This window comes from Aethalodelphis obliquidens, unplaced genomic scaffold (genome assembly GCF_003676395.1).
Source record: "Aethalodelphis obliquidens isolate GAN/ISIS:26980383/991018 unplaced genomic scaffold, ASM367639v1 scaffold4, whole genome shotgun sequence".
In the NCBI taxonomy this organism is placed as follows: domain Eukaryota; kingdom Metazoa; phylum Chordata; class Mammalia; order Artiodactyla; family Delphinidae; genus Aethalodelphis; species Aethalodelphis obliquidens.
Genome location: NW_020837948.1, coordinates 29281315 through 29305776, shown reverse-complemented (window position 1 = coordinate 29305776; position 24462 = coordinate 29281315). Strand labels below are relative to the sequence as shown.

The 24462-nt window shown below is 33.5% G+C and overlaps 1 protein-coding gene across 8 annotated transcripts in view; it reads right to left on the bottom strand.

Annotated features, from left to right (window-relative positions):
* FBXL17 (F-box and leucine rich repeat protein 17) overlaps positions 1 to 24462 on the bottom strand; it is a 475832-nt gene that overhangs the window by 422194 nt on the left and 29176 nt on the right. For all 8 annotated transcript variants that reach the window (XM_027100329.1, XM_027100336.1, XM_027100341.1 and 5 more), the window contains one exon: positions 19814 to 19945. In XM_027100329.1, coding sequence (XP_026956130.1) covers positions 19814 to 19945 — 132 coding nt within the window. The remainder of the gene's footprint in view (positions 1 to 19813; positions 19946 to 24462) is intronic.

Sequence of the window (24462 nt, the reverse complement as noted above, 5' to 3'; positions counted from 1 at the left end):
AGTTATTCTATAGTAAAAGAGAAATTCTGAGTGCTTTTAGATGAATTACTAATATGTTTCTTGATTTCTAAGATGCCAAAGAAAAGAGGGAAAACAGACCACAACATCTTTTAAAAAAAATTCACAGGCCTTCCCTGGTGGCACAGTGGTTAAGAATCCGCCTACCAATGCAGGGGAGACGGGTTCGGTCCCTGGTCCGGGAAGACCCCACATGCCGCAGAGCAACTAAGCCCGTGTGCCACAACTACTGAGACTGCGCTCTAGAGCCCGTGAGGCACAACTACTGAGCCCAAGTGCTGCAACCACTGAAGCCCACGAGCCTAGAGCCCGTGCTCCACAACAAGAGAAGCCACTGCAATGAGAAGCCTGCACACTGCAACAAAGAGTAGCCCCGCTCGCCGCAACTAGAGAAAGCCGGTACGCAACAATGAAGACCCAATACAGCCAAAAATAAATAAATAAAATAAATTTTTAAAAAAATTCACAGTAGTTAAAATAATAAAGGAAAGCAATTGCTCAGAAGTCTAGCTTTCCCCTTTGCTGTACACCTGAAACTAACACAACACTGTAAATCAACTATACCCCAATAAAAATTTAAAAAATAAATAAAATAAAATTCATAACGTAACAAAAAAAAAGAAGTCTAGCTTTCCCCAGTACCAAGCCCAGAGGGAATATATAACTGATGGCTCTCATGAGGCAGAACTCTGTGTGATATAGATGACAATCTCCTTATAAATATCCTGATAATAATTAAAACATTAAACCAACGGAATGCGGGGGGTGGGATGAATTGGGAGATTGGGACTGACATATATACACTATTACGTAGAAAATAGATAACTAATGAGAACCTATTTTATAGCACAGGGAACTCTACTCAGTGCTCTGTGGTGACCGAAATGGGAAGGAAATCTAAAAAAGAGTGGATATATGTATACGTATGACTGATTCACTTTGCTATACAGCAAGAAACTAACACAACACTGTAAAGCAACTATACTCTAATAAAAGTTAATTTAAAAAAATAATGAGAAAAAGAACCCAATGGAATAATGCCAAAACTCAATTCATTAGATTTAATTCATCAATTATTGCTACCCATATACTACTCAAGTACTACTATGGCTCAATGGAACAAATCTATCTTTAACAGCAAAGTGTCTTCATAAAAAAACTAACAGAACAAGTCACTGTAATGAATACAGCATGTTTTATACTACATAATAACTCCTTTAATTTTAATCTTCAAAATATTTCACCTTAATTAGGTAACTAACTTAGAGGTTATCATCATTAGCAAATAAAATATTATCTAGATGTCATTATTTTCAAATTCTTACTATTAAAATGTAGTTTTCAATATAAGAAAGGCTAAGAGTCCAGTCTCTAAAGCAATGGCTTTGACCGGGGGATGTTACTGTCCCCCACAGTGGGCTCTTACATAAGTAAATACAAGATGGAAAGAAACTGCTCATGTTAATTGAGTTACTTTATAGTAAGTGGGCTGGCATGACCCAAGATAAATTGGCTCTAGAAGCATAGTGCTGCATATGTGGTTAGTACTCGATAAATGGTTAATGAATGAATCAGTGAATGGTAGGAGATAGGACTTATGGAAAATAATTAATTGATCCATGTAGCTAATAACCATGAAGGAGCCAAGGAAAACATATTTTCCAAAATTATATGACTTGTAACGACAGCACCATTAATTTCCAAGCTTTCAATATCATTTTCTAGGGTATAAAATGTCATTCCACCCTCTAACCTTTGCCTCTAAATTTAGCTTCTATTCTCCCAAATATCATAAATCAATGTATTTAATAATTTATTTCCATCAAATTATCTAAATGACCGGTCTACACTGAGAAAAACCAAGGAAGTATACCATTATATCTTTATAAAGCTATTTGACATTTCTAAGAAGCATGCAAGGGATTTACTGCTTTGCTTCTTCAGATAGGCCTCACATTACAAAACACTGAATAAACCTCAATGGAATGAACTATGTGCAGCTTCTCAAACTACAACCCTAAACACCTTATGCCAACTGTATTTGTCACTCAAGCAATCTCACTAAGATACATTTTTGAGAGCAAAGACAAATCAACACTCCACATGGACCTCTTAGACTCCTTCATAAGGCAAAGAAGCATAATCTATCAATAAAGAGGAAAAAATCTCCCTTTTAAATTCAAATTACATTAATCCGAAATCACTTCACCACCTTATATTACTTTGTATATATGGATACAAATACATATTACATATGTATGTGTGTATAAACATACATATACACCCACATATGAGCTCTCCATTTAGACTGAGAATCTCCTAAAAATGGAGATTGGTACAAAAATTTACTCTATATTCCACATTCTTGTAAATATGATCAATCATAACTTGCTCAAAGGAAAAAATCTGTGTCAATCAAAGTTGAAATGTGCTAATTTTATCTCCAATAATATTTTATTAGTTAGCTCACTCAACATTTATATATCATTAACCATTCTGAGTACTGACTATTCCTAGGTATAATCAACCACATTTCCAAAGGATTCACAGAAACAAAAAGGCAGATTTTTTTTATACTACATGTTAGAAAATAGCAACTGGAGAAAAATCCACCTACAGTTAAGAAAATATTTTGTTTGATTTGATTTCACCAAAACTTGTGTATCAGACCAGTACTGAATTGCTGACCGATTTGATTAAGCTGGAAAATAAAAAAAGGACTCTCATTTTTCTACAAATTAGTAGCTCTAAAATCACAGGAAGTCTTAAAATCAACATAAATATTTAATGTGGTTTCCCCCCCAAAGAAGTTATTGTTAAATCATAGTGCATCTAGAAATCAAAGAAATATAGTACGATCATCTTATCCTGTTGAAAGATGACAATGGTTGGATTTATTAAATTACTAGTGATACTCCAAGCTGATAAGTAAAACAAAAAGTTCACTTGGTAAGGTTAAAATTCATTTACCTCCATACCAAACAAGTGATTAGTCAGATATTCCTGACCAGCTACCCTTACCACCTAAAAGAGTTAACTTTTCTAACCTGTAAATCAATTCACAGCAATTGCTACAACTGCAGCAAACCAAAACTAAGAAAGAAAAGACCTCATTTCACATATTTATGAATACAATTTATAAATGGAAGGTGCAAACTGCAAGGGACCAACATGTAGTTATTGTACCTGCAATCGAAAGATCTAAAAAGAACATGAAAATGCAACAGAGAATATCTTAAAAGTTAGATTTAAATAGTATCAAGTTTAAGATCAGCAACATACTTTCCTTACATTAATTTACTAAATTATACCACTCTTAACTAATATGTTAAAATACCTGCTAAAGCACTATATTTACAGTTCATCAATGACCTCTTTAAAAATTTATTTGATTAAAAACAAGTAAAAATTAACAATTTATTGTTTAGGCAAATATACATAGGTAACAAACTGGGGAAAATGGTAAACATAAAATTTAGGATAGTGGTTACTTCTAATTACCTCTGAAAGGGAGTCAGAGATGAGAGAAGAACACACAGGTAGATGAAAGTTACTGGAAATACTCTAATTCTTGGTTTAGATAGGAGGTTCTTGAGTGAATGTTAAATAATTTTTAGATAAACTGACTTTCATAAGACAATAAGATCATGCATGGACCAAATAGGATAGTATGCCATGAACCAAAGATTATGACTAGTAAAATTTTATGCTGGTGAGGTCCATTTTGAAAAATCGACATTTACTTTAAAAATTTACCTTTCACAAATGTTTCTTCCTAACATTAATATTAAAATATCAGTAAACTCCTTTTTTCAAATATCCAGACTGAAGGACAGACTGGAGGAATGCCCTCAGACAACCAAGAGCCAAACCAAAATCATTCTCCTTAAATCAGAGGAATATTATCATACTGGTTTCAATTTTCAGTCCTTCAAAGGCAGTTCGGGGCAAACGTGAACAAAAATGATCAGAAACAAAAAAAAGAGTCTAACTGTATTTAGATTGTGTATTGAATCTGTATTAAGATTTCTTAAATTTTAAAAAGCTTCAAAAATAGATATAGAATCTTAATTTACAAAACATTTTATTCCAAATAAAATTAATCAAATAAAAAATTAAGTCACCTGACTCAATGCCAACATTAGAATTCCTAAGTCAAACTACTTAAAAAGGAGACCCTGAACGCTTTATGTAATAAGTTTATCTAAAAGCCAAATCAGAAATATCACTATTTATAGGTATGCTCAAATATATTATTCTGAAATTGCTCAAACATAAAATGTATTTATAGCTAACAGTAGTCTAGAAGCCAAATATTAATTTAATGTAAAGGTAATACAACGTAATATATATTGTTTTATATTCTTTTATATATCTAAACGTATAAAGGAAGTCTTACATTACTTAATTATCAAAAATAAACAAATATGAGACTTTTGGCAAAAATGAACAAGTTATGAGATTAAAAATCACTTTTAAAAGGCTGCCCCACTAAGATTCTTTATTCGTCTTACTGGAAAATCAGTATTTTCAAATCAATTCTTATGTGAGGGCAAACGACTGTTAACCATGAGCCTGAATGAAATTCGGCAGTATTTAAAATACCAAAAGTTGAGACACTGAAATCTAGTAGCAGTCAAATCTTTGTTCTTAATGTAAAGGAAAACATCATAATTAAAATTTTTACAAATATGCCTCAATTGTCAATTTATCCACACAGAAAGCTAATGAAAGATAAAAATACCATCCTTGTTCTAGACTTTGGTCACATACCTCTAAAGATGAAAGGGCAGAGAAAAGAACCACACATACAAAACCCCAATGAGATTGTCTCAAATTTTCTTTCAGCTGACTTAGAAAGGATTACCTTAAGAGGTAATACAATAATCATTTATAATAATAATATAATAACAATAATTTTCCCACTTAGGGGTTAAGAGTTAATTCAAATTTTTTGAAATTAGTGAGGTTACTTCCAAAATTTTACCATTGAAGGGTCCTACTATGTGTCAAGCTTAGCACTATCCACTTTGTTACCCACCATTGTAATTATATAAATGTTCTGATTAGTTATAGTTAAGATGCTTGAAAGAAAGAGTTTGGTGACTTCCAAGCCTGTAGTATACTGTATTGAAACTTGCTTGTTCATTAGTACTATCCCTAAATATATATTGATAACAAAGTTAGTATGGTTAAGTCTTTATATTTTTTTCAACAGAGAATGACTCTATAACCTCTAGATAATTAAAGTAAAAAATTTAAACACCCAAACTGCTCAAGAACTAGGATGTAAAAATCTGTACTCCAGTTAAGCTTCCATTCTGACTTCTAATTCACTGTACATCAAAGAAAATCAACTTGCCCTGACACATAAGGACTATTCCCTTCAGTGATCAGGCAGGTGTTGAGGCCAGAAAGAGAGCCTATTTTCCACAGCCCTTTACCTTGTTTGATCACTGGTTACTTTTGATCTGACACTGCCCTCTCTCTAGTAATGACTTCCCCCTCATAGACCCTACCTCACATCTGTCAGAAAGAATAAAGGGCATCAAACTGAGACCTGACAACGCCTATGGGCCATGCGATGGGCTGCCAACTGAATGCTCCCCAGCTCCCACAATTTCTAATTCAGTTTCTTTTGTTCTGGTAGGTACAGGGTTAGGGTACCAATGACAGCAGAAAGGATTATGCACCAACTGTGAAACCGAGCCTTCTTGAATGTGTATCTTTTATCTCTGCTTCTTCATCTTCTTAAATGCTGCAAACTTCATGGTGGTTACTATGAAATACATATTCAACAAGTGCAATAGAAAGGTTGTTTAAATCCTTTTCCAGGAGAAAACAAAGGACACAATGTATTGTAATTCAACTATAAAGCTTTAAGGAAAAAGTTTCAAACCCATGGTGTGAGATTATTAAAGGACAGCTGTCAAAGAGCATGTTAATTGTAAATGAAAGACAAAAGTTTTACGAGGACCACTACTTAGTGCCAAACACCATCTAAAATGGAAAGGTCCCCTAAAACAATGCACATATTCAGAAGAGGCAACCATTTCAATTGTTAAATTATAGATTCTCACACTAATTTGGTACTAACCAGTACTGAAAATAAGTTCCTCTAGTCCTCTTTAAAAAATGTGGTGAGTATATGTAAGCCTTTTTTTAAAAAAGGCATTAGTAACAATCACTTTAAAATGTTAAAATTTTTTAAATTTGGCCAAATATCATTTTGACACCATTTTACTAATAATTTTTCAATTGTCATTAGAATATTGCATGAGTTCTTGTATATTCATTAATAAATAACCTTCTACACACACACACACACACACACATACACACACACACACACACACACACAGGTGGAGAGCTCATTATCAGGCATGCAATAAAAGGATTTGTAGGAAGCACGTTTAGAGGCCTTCTAAGATCACTTTCAAGGCTAAGTTACTATTTTTTTTTTTTAAGAAAGGAGGGTCAGAAGAAGGAAGTACATGAGCAATAATATAGCCATGCAAGTTTAATGCACCTTTAATACTATAATGCATAAAAACAAATAACTAACTTTAGACATCGACAAATACAGAATCTCAAAGGTGAGAGGGAAGCATTAAGGTGATCACAAGTTAACTCTAATGTCTGGAGAAGTTAGTTTCTACAACAGCTAAAGAAAGATATGCCTTGATGGAGAGAAAGGAGAAAGGCTCTCACATCTGAGAATTAACCTGTGACACTGGGGAAATCCCTACACTAGACTGATAATGATTAACCCCTATGAAAAAGACTATATGTGAAATACCTCCTATTCTAAGACTGATCAGTAATCAGCACCATTATACTCTTTAAAAAAAAAAAAGCCTGTCTTGACTCTGTAATCTAAAAGTATCATAATATAAAGTATATTATAAACATGTGATTGTTTTAAATAGACTTTAATATATGAAAACAGATGATGCCTACATACACACTTGGACTGACTGTACAGAAGAAAATCATCTAGGTATACTAGAAAAAGCACTTCTAGATTGAAAAAACAAAACTTAATCCAAGGTTAAACAATTCAGTAGGCTGACCCAATACTCGCCCATTTTTTTCCTTAAATTTTCCAAATGCCACTTAATTCTCCAAGAAAATGAAGAAATAAACTGCATTATTCTACTAAGATACCTAGTTATGCTTCCTTTGGGGTATTCTTTTCCTAATTTTTGATTCTACAAAACCATTAGGACATATTAAAGAACAAAAAGATAATAAAATAAATGGAACCAATTTATGATATTTAAAACTAAGAATTTTATATAAAGTATTGTCAGTGTAATTTCTGCGTGTTATATCACGCTCAAAGCAAGCAATGTCAATGTTCTAACTACATTTACTGCCAGATATGCTTGATGCATTTTCTGGGTATCAAGCAATCAAGATATGTATCAAATATATTTAATTTATCTCTTTCTAACTGCAACAATAAAAGCAAGCTCTTCTAAACAAACTCAAACATAGAGGCAATTTGTTAACTTTCACCTTTTTAAGAATCAAGTGATGGAATATGACAAAAGAAAAAGGACCACAATTCTTAGCAAGCTTAAGAGATTTTTGTTAGGGTTTTCTGAAAGCAAAAGAAGGAAAATGCACTGGTAGAAGCACTGAAACAATTCAAATATCCTCAATGGAATGTAAACCAAGAAATGAAAATATCTAACAGGTAATCTGCAATAAAAAGAACTTTAAAGCCACAAGCTTCAACATTCACTCTTTTTTTGTTTGTTTTGGCTGCGTTGGGTCTTCATTGCTGCACGTGGGCTTTTTTTCTAGTTGCAGCAAGCGAGGACTTCTCATTGCTGTGGCTTCTCCTGTTGCGGAGCACGGGCTCTAGGTGCGTGGGCTTTAGTAGTTGTGGCACGTGGGCTCTACAGCGCGGGCTCAGTAGCTGTGGCCCACGGGCTTAGTCGCTCCGCAGCATGTGGGATCTTCCTGCACCAGGGCTCGAACCCATGTCCACTGCACTGGCAGCGGATTCTTAACCACTGAGCCACCAGGGAAGCCCTTAACATTCACTTTAAAAAAATCATTTCTTAAAAACTACTTAATTCTTGAAGAGGACATACTTATTTGGGATTTTACTTCCTCAAACTATGACTGCCATTCTTCTGGTAAGAACACTAGTGAAGAATCACTTCACACTGCTATAGAATGAAACGTATTTCACCAATGCCGTTAATAAAAATTGAAACTTGTATACTAAAAGCTATATTGTATGTACATATCAAAAGTATAAATAATCATACTTAAAGTTACTGACATGTGCCTCATTAAAAATATTAATTTTTAATAGCTTTCTTTTTGGCACAAAAATAATTTTTCCCAGGACAAAACCAAAAGGATTTGAGAATAGAATGGTTCATCTTAATTAACAGTCCTTTTCAGAAAATTTATAATTTTTATGTAAAAAAGATTGATTTTTAACCATTTAGTCAAAACATTGACAAATATTCAGTTACTAACTACAAGTTTACAAAAAAGACAGTCTCATCCCCACTTTCAAGGAGCTTACATGACTAAACTGAAGCCTTGAAACCTACAACAAATTATCAATGGATTAATAAGAAAAAATAAAGGAAGCTGATAGAATATTGGAAAGTAATAAATGTGGAAGAATTCTTAAAGAATATTTGACCAAAAAAATAATATTTACCTCAGCTTGAACACATACTGGAAGAAAGCAAGATGACAAGAGAAAATGAAGACTAAGTGGACAAGTTAAGAACGCAATGAGAACAGAGAAAAATAACTGGAGAAATCTTTGTAGTTAGCCACTACAGATTCTTGAAATGATAAAAAAAAAAAACAGTATTTTAGCAAGAGTATATCTGTGTTGTGGATGTGAAAAAACAAAATGTCGATCTTTAGAAATGTCTTAGGTCATGACTGAATTCAGTGGAATACAATATACCATCATCTTTCACACTGTTTTCCGTTAAGTTCTTTACTCATAAGCTGATAACAATTGTAGTTTATAAAATGTATAATAGATTATACAATGGAACTGACTATATTTATGCATGATGAAAAAAACATTAATATATCAGTGAAGAGGAGTACATACATATATGTGTGTATGTGCATAAAATTGCGTCCTGCAATAACTTAAAATATATGAAATATCAAACTACTCGTAAGTATCTTCAAATATTTAAAGTTAACATTAACCTAGTAAATAGATATGGAATTATATCTTTATTCCCATTCAGAGAATCTATAAATCACAGCTCCACCTAATTCTACCATGTTCTCAGAGGAGTTAAAACAAAAAGCTAGCATTAAATGATGAAAATATTGATAATTTTATAATCTGTAGGCATTCATGTAGGCATTTAAACAACAAAGAATATAAATATATACCTTCCTCTTTATTTTCTCAAAGATATATATTCAATAAGAGGAAAATAAAAGATAAGAATAATCATGCAGATACAGTTCAATTAGAAGGACTCTGATATATAACTATTTTTCTTTGGATTACAAATTCTCAATATATTCATTTATGTATCGTATTATACTGAATGATAAATACCTAGATTTTATACTTAAATCAAAAATAGTCAATAAAAACCTGGCAATAGACACTACAAATTTTCTACCTCCAAGAACTCTCCATAACTCATTTCTATCATATTTTAGAAACCAAAAATAGTGAAGTAGAGGACCCATTAAAGAAAAATACTGTATTGCTCTTTTCTACAACCTAAATTTTATGTGGCTACACAAAATAAGAAGCAATAGGAGGGTTAAAAAAAATAATATCAAAAAAGTACAGATTTCATCTGGCCTCAAATTATCAGCTACTAAAAACCAGAAGGTACAGTCCAAGGGAAAGATTTTACCCTAACTCTCTCATCTGAGCAACTTCGTCTTTAGACCTTTAATAAGAACTTGAAGAAAGACTATATAGGTAATATGAATAAGCAAAATCTGTAGCAGGAATAGGAACAGTAGTCACCACACAGGATGCCTAGATGCACTTTCATGACAATGTATCTTTCTAATAATAATGACAAGAAAATGCTTGAAAAAGAAGCATCTTATCAACTGGTAACCAGATTCAACTATAGTTTGTAAAAGATATTCAGAAAGGCACATCTTAAAAAAAGAGAGAAAAAGAAAAGGAGAAATTCTTCTCCCCTTAAGCCTAATCACTAAAACATTAAATGGGATTAAGTCTTGGATATCCTAAGACTCTAACACCTCTGTGATAGGTAGATGAAGAAAAATATAAGCCAAATCTTCTCCCTAGATCCAAGCAATACATCTCACTTGTTGACTGATGGTCTAGAAAGGCAGTTGAAGAATGTGTGCTCATAAATGACACGCTTAATGTACTCCCAGCATTCCACTGCCATCTAACCTCATAAAGTTTCAATTTGCTAAGTCTAATGACTTGGCTCTTTTCTCAACCCACTGTCAACTGTTATCAACACTTGAGCACAGAGACTGAGACAGCACTTTCATGTTTATATCTGAAAGATAATTTGATTTGCTCCAAAACTCTTTGTGATTTTTTTAATATGCACTCCTAAAAGAAGTAAACAAAAATTACATTTTCATAAAAGGATCTAGGGGCTTCCCTGGTGGCGCAGTGGTTAAGAATCCACCTGCCAATGGAGTGGGACACGGGTTCCAGCCCTGGTCTGGGAAGATCCCACATGCTGCAAAGCAACTAAGCCCGTGAGCCACAACTACTGAGCCTGCACTCTAGAGCCCACGAGCCACAACTACTGAGCCCACGCACCACATCTACTGAAGCCCGTGCACTCTAGAGCCCGTGCTCTGCAACAAGAGAAGCCACCAGAGTGAGAAGCCCGTGTACCGCCACAAAGAGTAGCCCCTGCTCGCCACAACTAGAGAAAGCCCACGCGCAGCAATGAAGACCCAATACAGCCAAAAATAATAAATAAATAAAAATAAATTTATTTTAAAAAAAGGATCTAAACTACAGACTATATAAGTGGAAAATAACACCAGCAAAAGAACTGCAACACTAGGAATAACCTACCAACTATAAATTTTAAACCCAAAACAAATTGGATATTTTTAGTAATCTAAAATTTGATCCAGAAAAAAATTTTTTAAGAATATGTAAATACTATTTAGAGTCACCTATTTTTAGTTATAATAAATTTTGCATTATCAACACTGGAATATCTGTATCAGAGTTTTTAATACTAGGCTAGCTTCCTCCTGCAATCCTGTTTGCATCTGAGCAACTCCTACCATCAGTTGATGGGCTCCCAAAATTTGTGAACTAATTTTAGTATTACTAAATTAATATAATGTTAAATAAATATGCTGGGTAAAAAAAATAATGCATTCCAAAGAAAAATTATTTGGATATTATCAAAGTCACTGCTTGCCCTCTACCAAACTGGTTCACAGGGGAAGAAAAATATACATACACACACACATACTCATTCTTTATGGTTTTCTATGCCTTTCACAAATGATGGAATACAATTCAGTCATGTTCTTATCCAGATACCTGATAGATGAAAAAGATACCCACAGGAGAAAAATAGAAAAACAGATTAAAAAGAGAGACAGTAAGCTCTAACAAAGAATATATAACGAATAAAAATGTATTTATTCTTTAGACTGAAAAATCTGCCAAATAACATTTTAACTTTTTTTTCAAGTGGATCTTTCAAATATCACTGAACAAAATAAAACCAATTTTATTAATCGTACGAATGTACAAGTCAATGTAATTCAGACAAGAATAGAAATTATACTCTAGTAGATCAGAACTCCATATTGTTAAAAAAAAATATTGTCCCAGAATATACTCCTTGAGAACATTAATGACTCTGGCTAGATAAATTTGATACATGAAGAATGGCATCATTAATATAGTAACTAGATCAAAGAAACTTACTTATTTGAAAAGTCAGAAAACCACTGACTCTGCATCTTTAACCTATTTTTCGAGCTTTTATTTATATGCTTAAATCCACCTTCTTTTTAAAGCATGTTCCCAAAATACTGGAAAAAATATGTTTTTAAAAGTATGTTTAATTCAGCAGTAAGCCATTTGTCACTAAACCAACTATTGAATGACTATTATGTGCCAACATGTGGGTGGATGGGATAAAAAGATAACTAGATACTCTTCACCCCCAAAAGAGTTGACAATCCATCAGCAAGATACAGCTGTAAACTATAATTACAGTTATTTATGGAGAGCAATTTGACATTATCTAGCAAAAATTTCAAAAAGTACCCATCCTTGCTCCCTTTAATTACATTTCTAGAATAGATCCTAGAGAAATTCTCACAGATAAGCCCAGAGACTTGCACAAAGATTTTATTGCAACACTGGCTATAATAGCAAAACAACGGAAGCAATATAAGTGTCCCTCAATATAAAATGGATAAACAGGAGATATATACATATATAGGATACTAAAAGTTTAAAAGAATGAATTACATATTCATTACGGCTAGATATCAAAAACAACTTAAAAGTAAAAATGCAAACTGTAGATTGACATACTTTGTGAGACCAGATTTTAACCATATAATATCAGATATAAACTATTTGGGACCACATACTGAACAATATTATATTGTTGTTCATGGTACCCATTATGTCTGTTAAAGCAGTTGTTTTTTTAAGCATTTTAGATCATCACAGTTGTTGCCTCTAGAAAGAGATAGTGGAATAACATGGGATGCAAGACAAGAGAATTAAAGATTATTTGCTTTATTAATTCAAGAAGAAGAAACAAATTTAACAAAATGTTAACAACGGTCAATGTCTAGGTGATGGGCATATATATGTTATTACTCTTTTCAGTATTCCAAATTTTTTTAATTTCCTAAAATTAAAACAAAAATACAAGACCGAAAAATCTGATCACCTTTCACATTTGAAATCCCAAGTATAATCCCAATTACCAAGAGAAATATAAATGTCTTAGCATGACACTCAAGAAACTTAACAACCTGGTCCCCACCTTCCTTTAGAGACCCAATTATGAACACTTCCCCCACCAGCCTTATATAATCGTAATCTTACTTTAACACCCACCACTTATTAAACATTCCACACATCCTCCTGATGCCTTGTCTTTGTTAATGATATCACTTTCCTCAAAAAAATGTTTGCTTGCAGCACAATTGCCATATCACTATATAATAGTCAAGATCCAGTTATAAATGTCACCTACTATTTATAGGATTTCCTGATTCCTCCCTAATCTCTCACACAAGTAACTATTTTGCGATTGGCATTTCCATAGCGCTTACCACTAGAAAAGGATATTCTTTCTTTGGCAATATAATTCTTTTTAAATTCCTTAACACTTCTCATAGTGCCTGGCACACAGTAGGCATTCAAATGTTAACTCCACTGAAACAACATCTGAAACAGTGTTAAGGAACAGAGTAGAAAGTTACCAGTTCATTAATCCATTAAAATTTCTATTAAATCTATCGAACAAAAATGAAATGGTATTTAGCTTCTGAATACCAAGTATCACAAAAAACAAGTATCACAAAAAACACAATATTATGTTTTTGCCAAGTAAAAACTTTTGCATAATGAGTGCAATTCTACAAAAGTTCATTATGTTCACATTTATACAGGATTAAAACCAACATTAAACACTATCCTGAAGACAGTTTTCCTCTTTGGTAATTTTACTAATTTTCCTAGAAAAGATTTCAGTGTATCTCCATTGGTACTAGCAGCTTCCCCTAAAATCAGTTATCATCCTAGCAAAAGGATCTTCTGCTCATGCTAATAGCTAATTTCCTCCTCTGATGTCTCACAGCACCTGACAGTTAAGTGTTTTAATGGGGATAATGCCTTTCGGAAATTATTGCTTGGTTCAAAGGCATATATGGATTAGCTCCACCTGTGATGTATCCATGCAATCAAAGGTCTTGAGGACAAACTTTTGAGAGTCCAACAATCTGGGTTAGACTCTTGACTCTGACATTTATCTGTTGTTCCTTAACCTTTCTAGGCCTCAATTTCTTCATCTGTAAAATGGAATAAAAGTAAACTACCTCATGGGGACTTCCCTGGCAGTCCAGAAGTTAAGACTCTGCACTTACAATGCAGGGGGTGCGGGTTCAATCCCTGGTTGGGAACTAAGATCCCACATGCCACGCGACATGGCCAAAAAATAAAAATAAATAAATAAAAATTTTAAAAAGTAAGCTACCTCATATGGTGGTTGTGAGGATTAATTATGTAAAACTACACAGTGCCTGGTACATTATAAACAGTCAATGAGATAACTATTATTAAATATTTTCAGATATCAAAAAATGACAGCAAAATACTGAAAGGTAGTATACAATAACAAGATGAAGTTTATTAACTTTAGGTCACCTTCTTTAGAACGCCATATGCATGCATCACTGTTTATTGGAAACTACCACTCTCGGTGTCAGTAAATGCCTCATCCATTCAGAAAGGAAAGGGCAATGAAGGCGAATATCTACCCTTGGAGACTTTGGAGGCTGAAGTGAGTACTTATAAAATGGAATTCTTCATAAATGTACATTATTTATGTCTGGGATTACAAAGTAAACTCACTTCACAAGGAGTATCTGAGGAATAAGGTAACAAGAATGTAGTCGGGGTGTTGAGGGGTAGCAGGGACCAAATCCCTTAATGTATTAACTCTAAGTTGAGAAGTAAAAGAGTCAGGAAATGCAAGCCTTAATATAATGCTGAATTAGTTACTGTTATTTAAGCTCTGATGCAAATGCTTACCTTACTTATTTACCCTAGTTGATGATAACACGGCTACCAGTCTATTCACTTAGCTGCTGCAACAACCTCAAAATCACAGCAAGCAGCAAAATAATAATTAAACTGTGGGTAACTAACAGATGAAATCAGAACATAGTAAGTGACAGTAGGTACTGACACAGACCAATTCAAACTGGTAGACTCCAGAAAGTAAACTCTGATAGGGAGAGGAAGAAAAAAAAAACATTTATTAAAGAACTTCCTACATTTGGGACCATATATTTTGTACTTCACCTCAATCTCATTTAGTCTGATCCTCATAAGAACAAGTCTGAGGTAGTATTATATCTTTTCTACAAAAAAGGAAATGCAAGTACAAAAATTAAGATAACTAACTGAATCACATGATTAAGAAACAGTAAGATATGAATTGAGTTCAATTCAACTTACACTCAGTATTTGCCTCATTCATCCCAGACGGAAGCAGAGAGAGGTAAATTTAGGTCCTACATGATACATGTAAGCCTCCAAAGGATAATAAAATTAAAAACAATGAACAAACAATGTTACAAATAATGTTACAGCAAGAGCCAAAGGACTATGGGAGATGGCACAGAACTGTAAAATACTTCACCAGGAGGTTGAAAAAAGTAAAAGGTCATAATTAACCATTGGGAAATCAAATTTTAACCAGAAAACATTTAACATTTCCCTAAAACTTTCTAAAATCTATTCATAATACATTACTACTTTCTTGGGTAACTCAGAAATCTATACTAGTTTCATAACTCAACTCTACAGAGTAGAAGGTGTTAAAAAAATAAGCCAAAAAAAATAAAATAAGCCAAATAAATATAAGACATAGAGATCTCTATCAAATATGCTGACCCTAGAACTTAGCATAGAAGCCATTTTCAAAATCGTAAAATCCTAGTACTTTAAAACATCAGGTTGGATAACAAATGTAGATAATCTATCTGACCCCATCATTTTACAGCCAAATAAAAAGCTGCCCAAGATGTAGGGAATGGACTTGAGGACACAGGGAGAGGGAAGGGTAAGCTGGGATGAAGTGAGAGAGTAGCACTGACAATATATACACTACCAAATGTAAAATAGATAGCTAGTGGGAAGCAGCCACATAGCACAGGGAGATCAGCTCGGTGCTTTGTGACCACCTAGAGGGGTGGGATAGGGAGGGTGGGAGGGAGATGCAAGAGGGAGGGGATATGGAGATATATGTATACATATATATAGCTGATTCACTTTGTTATACAGCAGAAACTAACACAACATTGTAAAGCAATTATACTCCAATAAAAATGTTTTTAAAAAAAGCAGACCAAAGAGCTTCTGTCCAAAAAGTAGAGAAGCAGAATCTGGAGGAAGGACAGTAAGGAAGCAGAGAAAATATACTTAATGAAGTTTCTAGATCATCAATAACTACACACAAACTAAATATGGCTTTAAAATAATTTTGTAGCCAGTACTGCACAGAAGTGATATAAATGCTATAGCTAAAAGACAGCAGACATGGGCTTCCCTGGTGGCGCAGTGTGTGAGAGTCCGCCTGCCGATGCAGGGGACACGGGTTCGTGCCCTGGTCCGGGAAGATCCCACATGCCGCGGAGCAGCTGGGCCCGTGAGCCATGGCCGCTGGGCCTGCGCGTCCGGAGCCTGTGCTCCACAACAAGAGAGGCCACAAGAGTGAGAGGCCCGCGTACCGCAAAAAAAATAATAATAATAATAAAGACGGCAGACAGTTGGATATAATATGCTAGACACTCACTATAGTTGTATTCCTCAGATCTGTTTTTATAGTCTATACAACAGTTTTATAGCAAATGAAAAATACATCCATGTAGGTGCATGGCAGTTGTCTCACTCAAAAATTACTAAAACAAAAACTCACTCTTTGGGGGTAAGATTTTACATGTATGTCCTCAATTATTTGCCTCACCATAAATCATTTGAGTACTAAGATGTCAGATCATTGTCCTCCTTCCACCTGAATAAAACTCCTTGTGATAAATACAGGAATCCTTTCCCTATGCTAAAGTGTACCTTACTTACAGTGCCACAAATAAGAATATTCAAGTATCTTGCTACTTTGTGTAAGATAGCAAGTTCACCTTGTAACACTCTAGATGCAACTATTATTTCATATTTTTAAAGAAAATTTCCCTAAAACCATCTAAAGGACAAAATTAAAAATAAACCATAAATATCTGCAGAAACCATGTACAAGCATTTTATCTTTATAGTTACATCAAGGACACAAAAGCTATGTCACTGAAATATACAAAGACAATGCTGCCATCTAAAGGCCAAGATATAATATGAAAAAAATGTATACTTAGTCATACACTGTCAACATATATAAAAACAACCAATTTGATATTTTAAAGTCAGCAAAGTTTATACTTTAAAAAAGCACTATGCTATGATTATTTTTAGGCTACACAATAAAACTCTAATACTATTTTGAGAAGATTCTTTTTGAGAAGACTGATAAGAGAATTAGTGAAATAATTTAGCTAATGATCAATATCTGCACAGGTAAAGTTCTGTTGGCATCCTTTCAGACACAATATTCTCCTGAGTACTGAATATTTCTATTAGTTGTTTGTCCTATTTAATGATGTTTATTATTTCCTGTCTGTAATTAAATATACAGTATAATTATATATATGCATATATAAATATTATTTGCCTTTAATCAGACTATTATTTCTACTCACCCTTTTAAAAATATTTGTCATTAAAGGACTAACAATAATACATCTCAGAGTGAAAAAACCCAATCTACTTAAAATTGTAGCTTTGCAAGTAATTCAAATATTTCTCCTTATTTCATAAATTCTAAAAATACAAACTAAAGTTCCTATGGGAGACCAGTTGTCAACAGCTCAACTGTCCAACAGAAAGAGCTCATACTATTCTAAATTTCCCTTTCTAAAAACCTTAAACTGCAAGAATTTCATTGAACTGAACTTTACTTAAGATTTAGCAAAATCACTTCTAATTTGCAATGAAATCAAAATGTTTACTGAATAACACTACATAGGAAACTGATTCCCTTAGCATTTAAGTATATAACACCTTTCTAATGGACCACAATATTAAAGAAATTTGAACATAACTAGAACCTTCAAAACATATGGTTTAATTCTTTTGAAAAACCACTGACCAAAATTTTTAATGTGTCAAGAAAAATGTTTTTCTGGTTTTGCTCAGCAAGAAAACAAATATTAATCACTCAACAAATATTCCCATTATGTGAGAAATATAAAAATTGTAAGCTGGGATTACCACCTTTTAATTTATCTTGAGTGTAAAGTTGAAACCAATGGACAACAAATATGGTCAAGTTCTCATAAAGACTACTAGTTTTTTATTGTCTTCTATGAGTCAGAGTTTATACTAGACAATTTAAGGACATTATATCATTTATTCCTCAAAACCACAACCTGCAAAAATACAAATACTAATAACCCCATTTGCAAAGGAGGTTCAAAGATCTTAAGTAACTTTCCCAAGGTCACAATGCAAGTAAATGGACACTGGGATTCAAAAATTCATTCTCTCTTACCCAGAAGACCTTACTCTATCCACAAGAACATAATGCCTCAGGAGTGATTATTAAATTTGTATTAAATGTGAACAGGAATAGGAAGTATTTTTACTGTGTAATTTCACAGAAAAAGATAATTCTACGTGGTAATAAAAGTGTTTACTTTTAATTCATAGTATTTCAACTTTTCTAACTGTAATCTTTAAAAAAAAAAAAGCGTTGTCTCACTTTAAGTGCTGAGGCTTCCAGAGACCTTTCAAAACTTACATTAATATGTGAGAGGTATTTATCAAATTTTGTAAACTAACTCCAAGGGGCAACAAAAAGATCTCATTATTTTGAAGATACAGTTAAAAAGCGAATCTTCTTTGTAAATATACATATTCAGGACCACCTTGCCTACATTTTAACGTACAGTATTTTTCAACATTGAGAACTCTACTAATGCCTCCCCAGTGACAACTTTTTCTGTTAACCTGTACTATATACCTATCAAAGCAAAATTAAATGGATTTGGAATATTATTCAGCCATAAAAAGGAATGAAGCTCTGATATATCCTACAATAGGAATGAACTTTGAAAAAATATGGTATGTAAAAGAAGGCAGACCCAGAAGACCACATATTGTGTGATTCTATTTATATGAAATGTCTGGAACAGACAAAAGTCCACAGAAAGTAGATTACCAGTTGCCATGGGCTAGAGGAAGGGGAAATGAAGAGTGACAGCTAATGGGCACAGGGTTTCTTTTTGGGATAATAAAACTGTTCTAGAATTAGTGATGATGACTGCACAACTTTGTGAATATACTAACAAACACTGAACTGTACACTTTAAAAAGGTGAATTTTATGATATATAAAGTATATCTCAATAAAAGAAAATTACATGGCTTTAAATATATTTATAATATACAATAAGTGTAAATGAGTTACCTACACATGTGCTTAAAATATAATATAAAACCTATGTAACTAAACTAGTAGTCTTTACAACTAAAAACAAGATTATCTGTCTCAATTTACCGAGTCCCATTTTACACCATACTAAGTGAAAGGCTCTATTTCACAAGCATACATCTTCCCGAATATTAAAAATTCCTAACTATCTAAAATTACTACAATCCCTAGGGGACTCAGAAGGAACGACAACTACATACTTATATTTGGCAGCCAAATTTAATTTTTTCAAATTAATTTTTTCCACTGTCAGAGTTTAGAAAAAAACACATTAGCACATGCTAATGAAGAATTTTTAACATGTAAGTACCACATACAAGCACCCACACAGTTATAAAATCAATTTATACAAATCATTGTTTTGAGAAGATTCTTGCTTTTAAGTAGAATCTGCCTCTAAACCGTCCCAAAAAAATAAGCAGAAAAAAATTTATAAGCTAAGTTATAAGGAATTCAAGAGTTAGAAACAAAATGAAAAACACAAGAATGGTAACAAGTACTTACTAATTTGTTTTCCTGCATGTATATTCTTTGTAATTTCAGACAGCCCTTAGCTATGACGATCATGCCTTCATCTGAGATCTTGTAACACTGGCCGAAATGAATATCTTTGAGTTCTCTGCATTTTGAGCCCAGCTGTAAACAAAGAGATTTGACTGAATGCTCCAAAAATAACAAAGGTGACATATTTCTAGTGGGATTTCCACATAATTTTTTTAAATAGCCATACCAAAGTTAAATAATTGTTTATAAATTACTCTTAAAATAGAATGTAGGCAATCTATCATTTAAAATAGTGTTGTGTAAGCCTTTTCACCTTCTAATTATCTCCTTGCTTCAACTGCCTCACATACTATATGCCCACCTAGGTGCCTAGATTCCATAACACTTCAAATTCATGTCTTAATTTCTCTTGAGTCTTTTTATCAGTCATAGTATTAGACTGAGTGGAACACAGGTCCAAGGAATAAAACCAAGGTCCAAGAAGTGAGACAAAGGTCCAGTGAGTGAACGAATATTTAATTCAGGAGATTCTACTTCTAGTTCTGATTGCCCCAATGTATCATTTTTCTCCATCGGCTCATTTATTCTGTGAAAGAGAAAAAAGACTGAATATGCTATAGCCAGTATTCTAGTTAATACTTATTTACACACTTATTGCATAAACTAAAAAAAAAAAAAAGGACTAGTGATTTCCTGATTGAAATCTCAAGTGTACCTTAAATAGCTACTGAACAGATACAATGTTCCCCTTAAAAAACATTAAGTACAACAAAGAACAAATTATATAATTTCTTTTCAAAATCTACAGTAGAAATTAGATGATCAAAGCAAACTATAAATAAATGTTTTATAAGTATTACATATAAAGAAAGTCATCTTAGAGATAAAATAAGAAACTTTACTAAAAACCTATATATCAAAAATTGTCTAAAAAATTACATTAAGACAATAAAATCCAGTTTGGCAAGGGTTCAAAGTGTGCTGATACACCACTGGTAAGAGTGTAAATTAGTACTAAAAATCTTCTTGGAGGGCTAGTTAGCATAAATGAAAAAATTTTATAAAATCTGCCTGAAAATTATATGACTCAGCTTCTAAATATTTACCAAAAAATGTAAGAGGGATGGATAATTGGATAGATAACATAGTAAAGTCAACATACTACAATGTTAATTATACAATCTATGTAGTGGGTATACGGGTGCTCACTGTAAAATTCTTTCAAATTTTCCATATATTTAAAATTATTCATAAAGACTACTGGAATAATTAACTAAAGGTGTTTGGTAAGATTTAGCTACAAGAAATTAACACAAGAATTTTTTTTTAATAGTGAAATACAGAAAACCTAAAGTTATAAATTATGGTGTTTTCGTAAAATTTAGTATTATATAGCCATTAAATTGAAGTAAACACTTGACAAATAAAAACTGTACATGTTTTTATAATAAATTCAATTTTTATAAACAAATTAGGCACATTTAAATATAATATACATATTTAATTATACACATGTATATAGAAAAGAGATAAAATATACACCAAGGTGTTTACAGTGGTTATTTCTGATCAGTGCAATAATGGGTACTGTTCTTTTTTTCTATCAGTCTTCTTATATCTTTTTAAAAATAAATATTATTTTTGTAATAAAAACTTTCAAGTCCTGTTTCAAGTAAAGTAATGATATTATCAGAAAGATGTGCAATTTCAGTTAGTTTTTCCAGGGGTGGTGATATATACAAGCCATCTTATTTTAATCTAGGTAACACTATAACCAATTATATATTCCACTAGAAATGTAAACTCCATGAAGACAGAAGCTTGTTTAACTAACATAGGCCTGGTGCCCAGTGTCCTACAGTCAGTTGATACCTAGTAAATATTTGTTGAATGAATGAAAAGGCTGATCAGAGTTATTCATTGTAAAGAGGCCTCTTTGAAAAATGGACAAATAAAGGAAACTATGATTATGGTCTCATATACCACCATGTTCTACTTAATTCAAGAGTTCTAAATTGGTCCACAGGTGGAAATGAGGGATTCCAGGAAAATGGATAAGAAAAAAAAAAGAGTACATTTTAATTTTCTTACTATTCTCTAAATGAACTTTAGCTTTTCTTTCACTTATTAAACAGAAAATCACAGTAGTTTAGCAGTATGTGTGACTCTGTAAACAACAGAAATCAAAGATAATTTCATATAACACTACTGTTATTGCAGATAGTGAAATATCATTTTTGTTCATCAATATTCATCATGTTTATTAGATCTACTACCAGATCTTATAATGCATTAAAGAGGCACATAGATTTCTAGAACATACAATGGGCACGTTACTTAGACGCCAGAAAGCTGAATCCAAAGCCAATAGTGGGGAAAGCAGAAAAGCAATATGATAATCACTACAAAACTCCCAATAAGCTCACATATGTCTGGCAGTGAGGGCGAGGTTGGTCTTAAAACCACCAGGATTCTTGAAAGTCTACTTAAGAAGTAGTTAACCACTCAGATCACCTCCTCATTTCTGCACAGCCTGCCCCTGCCCACTCTCCCACAATAGCAAAAGACTGGAGTTCACTGCAGGGAGTAAACCATAGGGTCTTTGGGGTATGCCATGCACAGCTGACAGCAGAAGCACACTCCAGAAAATGTGGGGATGTGAAAGTTTATACAGTGAAAATGCAGGAATTAAAAGAAATAATTCTATAAAATGTTCCAAGATGAAAGGATATAGACTTCCAGACTAAAAGGATTCACTCATATGTCCAATACAAATGACAAAAGCAGACCTGTACCAAGGCAAATCATCATAAAATTTCACAATCGTAGGTATAAAAAAATATTCTAGACTTCTAGTGAGAATCAGATTTCATAGAGGAGTAAGGATAAAAAAGGCAACAAACTTCTTAATTATTTAAGAATACTTATTTCAAACCTAGAATACTGCACTCAGGATTCAGACTATGAAATAAGTGTGAGGGTAGAACAGAGACATTTTCAGACATGCAAGTTCTCAAAAGATGTACCTCCCATATATTCTTTATCAGGAAGCTATTACAATCTGTGCTCTACAAAACATGAGAATACATCAAGAGAAAGAACACATGACATCTAGGTAATAGGACATCTAATAGAACAGCAAGGTGAGGAAAACATTAAGAATAAGGGTGAAGATAAGATACTAAGATGACCATTAATGCAAGAGTAGTTATATACAGTAAGTCCAGACTGCTGTCTACTTTAAGAAAATAAATTCGACTAAGTAAATACATATAGGTATACTAAAGCAACTGGGGGAAAGCTGTGGACTCCATCACTAATAAGATATAAAAACTAAGTAAACTAAATGAGGACAAAAAGACATTTATTCATTCCAATAAAAACAAAATTCCAGAGGGAAAAGAAAGGTAGGTAATTATAAAACGTAAATACTGAATACTTATTTAATCAAAATTATAACAGAATTATTTTGACACAATGAGGGCATAGGAGATAGAAAAGGATAGTGAGCTAAATCCTCATCTTTCCATAGCAAGGAAATAGCAGAGCTCAGCGGTCCACAACCTTTTTGGCACCAGGGACCGGTTTCGTGGAAGCCAATTTTCCCACGGATGCAGGGGAGGGAGGTTCAGGTGGTAATACGAGCGATGGGGAGCGATAGTAAGTGGCAGATAAAGCTTCACTCACCTGCTGCTCACCTCCTGCTGTGCGGCCCGGGGGTTGGGGACCCCTGGGATGGTCTAAAATGGATAAATCAAGAAAATACATACAGACATAGACGGCAAATGCTTCTTATCTACCACTGCTTCCTTCTTCTGGAAGGAGTTCAACTGGTCTAACTTCTGGTCTCTACACTGATTAGTTTGTATTTAATAAGCTGAACATGTTCAGTTCATCTCTATCTTTTTTCCGCTTGAGAACAAACTGCCCACAAGGAGCAAGCATCTACTTCTACATTTGCAGGACACTGCTGGTCCAGCCTAGTAGATGACGACGGGGTCCCCTGGCCAAACTCCAGCGTTTGAGTTAACAAGCCTATTTAGCTCTATTACTAAGCAACATTCCCAATCTAGCCTTTCTGTGTAATAAAGTTGATATTTTTCCTCTGTCACTATTCCAGTGTCTTATTTGTCAATTTATTGAGATGCTGGAGCAATAAAGAGACTTCAACACTTAGTGCACCTGCCAGGTGATCTCTTCCTGTATCAAGTTTACCGCCATTAACTTTTTTTTTTTTTTTTTTTTGATGTGGACCATTTTTAAAGTCTTTATTGAATTTCTTACAGTACTGCTTCTGAGTTTTTTTATGTTTTGGTTTTTTGGCCGTGAGGCATGTGGGATCTTAGTTCCCCGACCAGGGATTGAACCCACACCCCCTGCACTGGAGGGTGAAGTCTTAACCACTGGAACGCCAGGGAAGTCCCCCCGTCCTTAACTCTTACCTTATCCCAGCAGAAAGTCACTACAGCTAAAGGATCTACAAACACCTCAAAACTACCTCCATAATACTTTCTACTTTACCAAAGAACGTTCTGAAATAATAACTACTCATCATAAGGTAAGAATACCTATCTGGCTGATATTGACAGGATGAATACCACCACTCACCTTGGTTGGATACTGGAAAACTCCTCCCTGAGGGCCCTTCC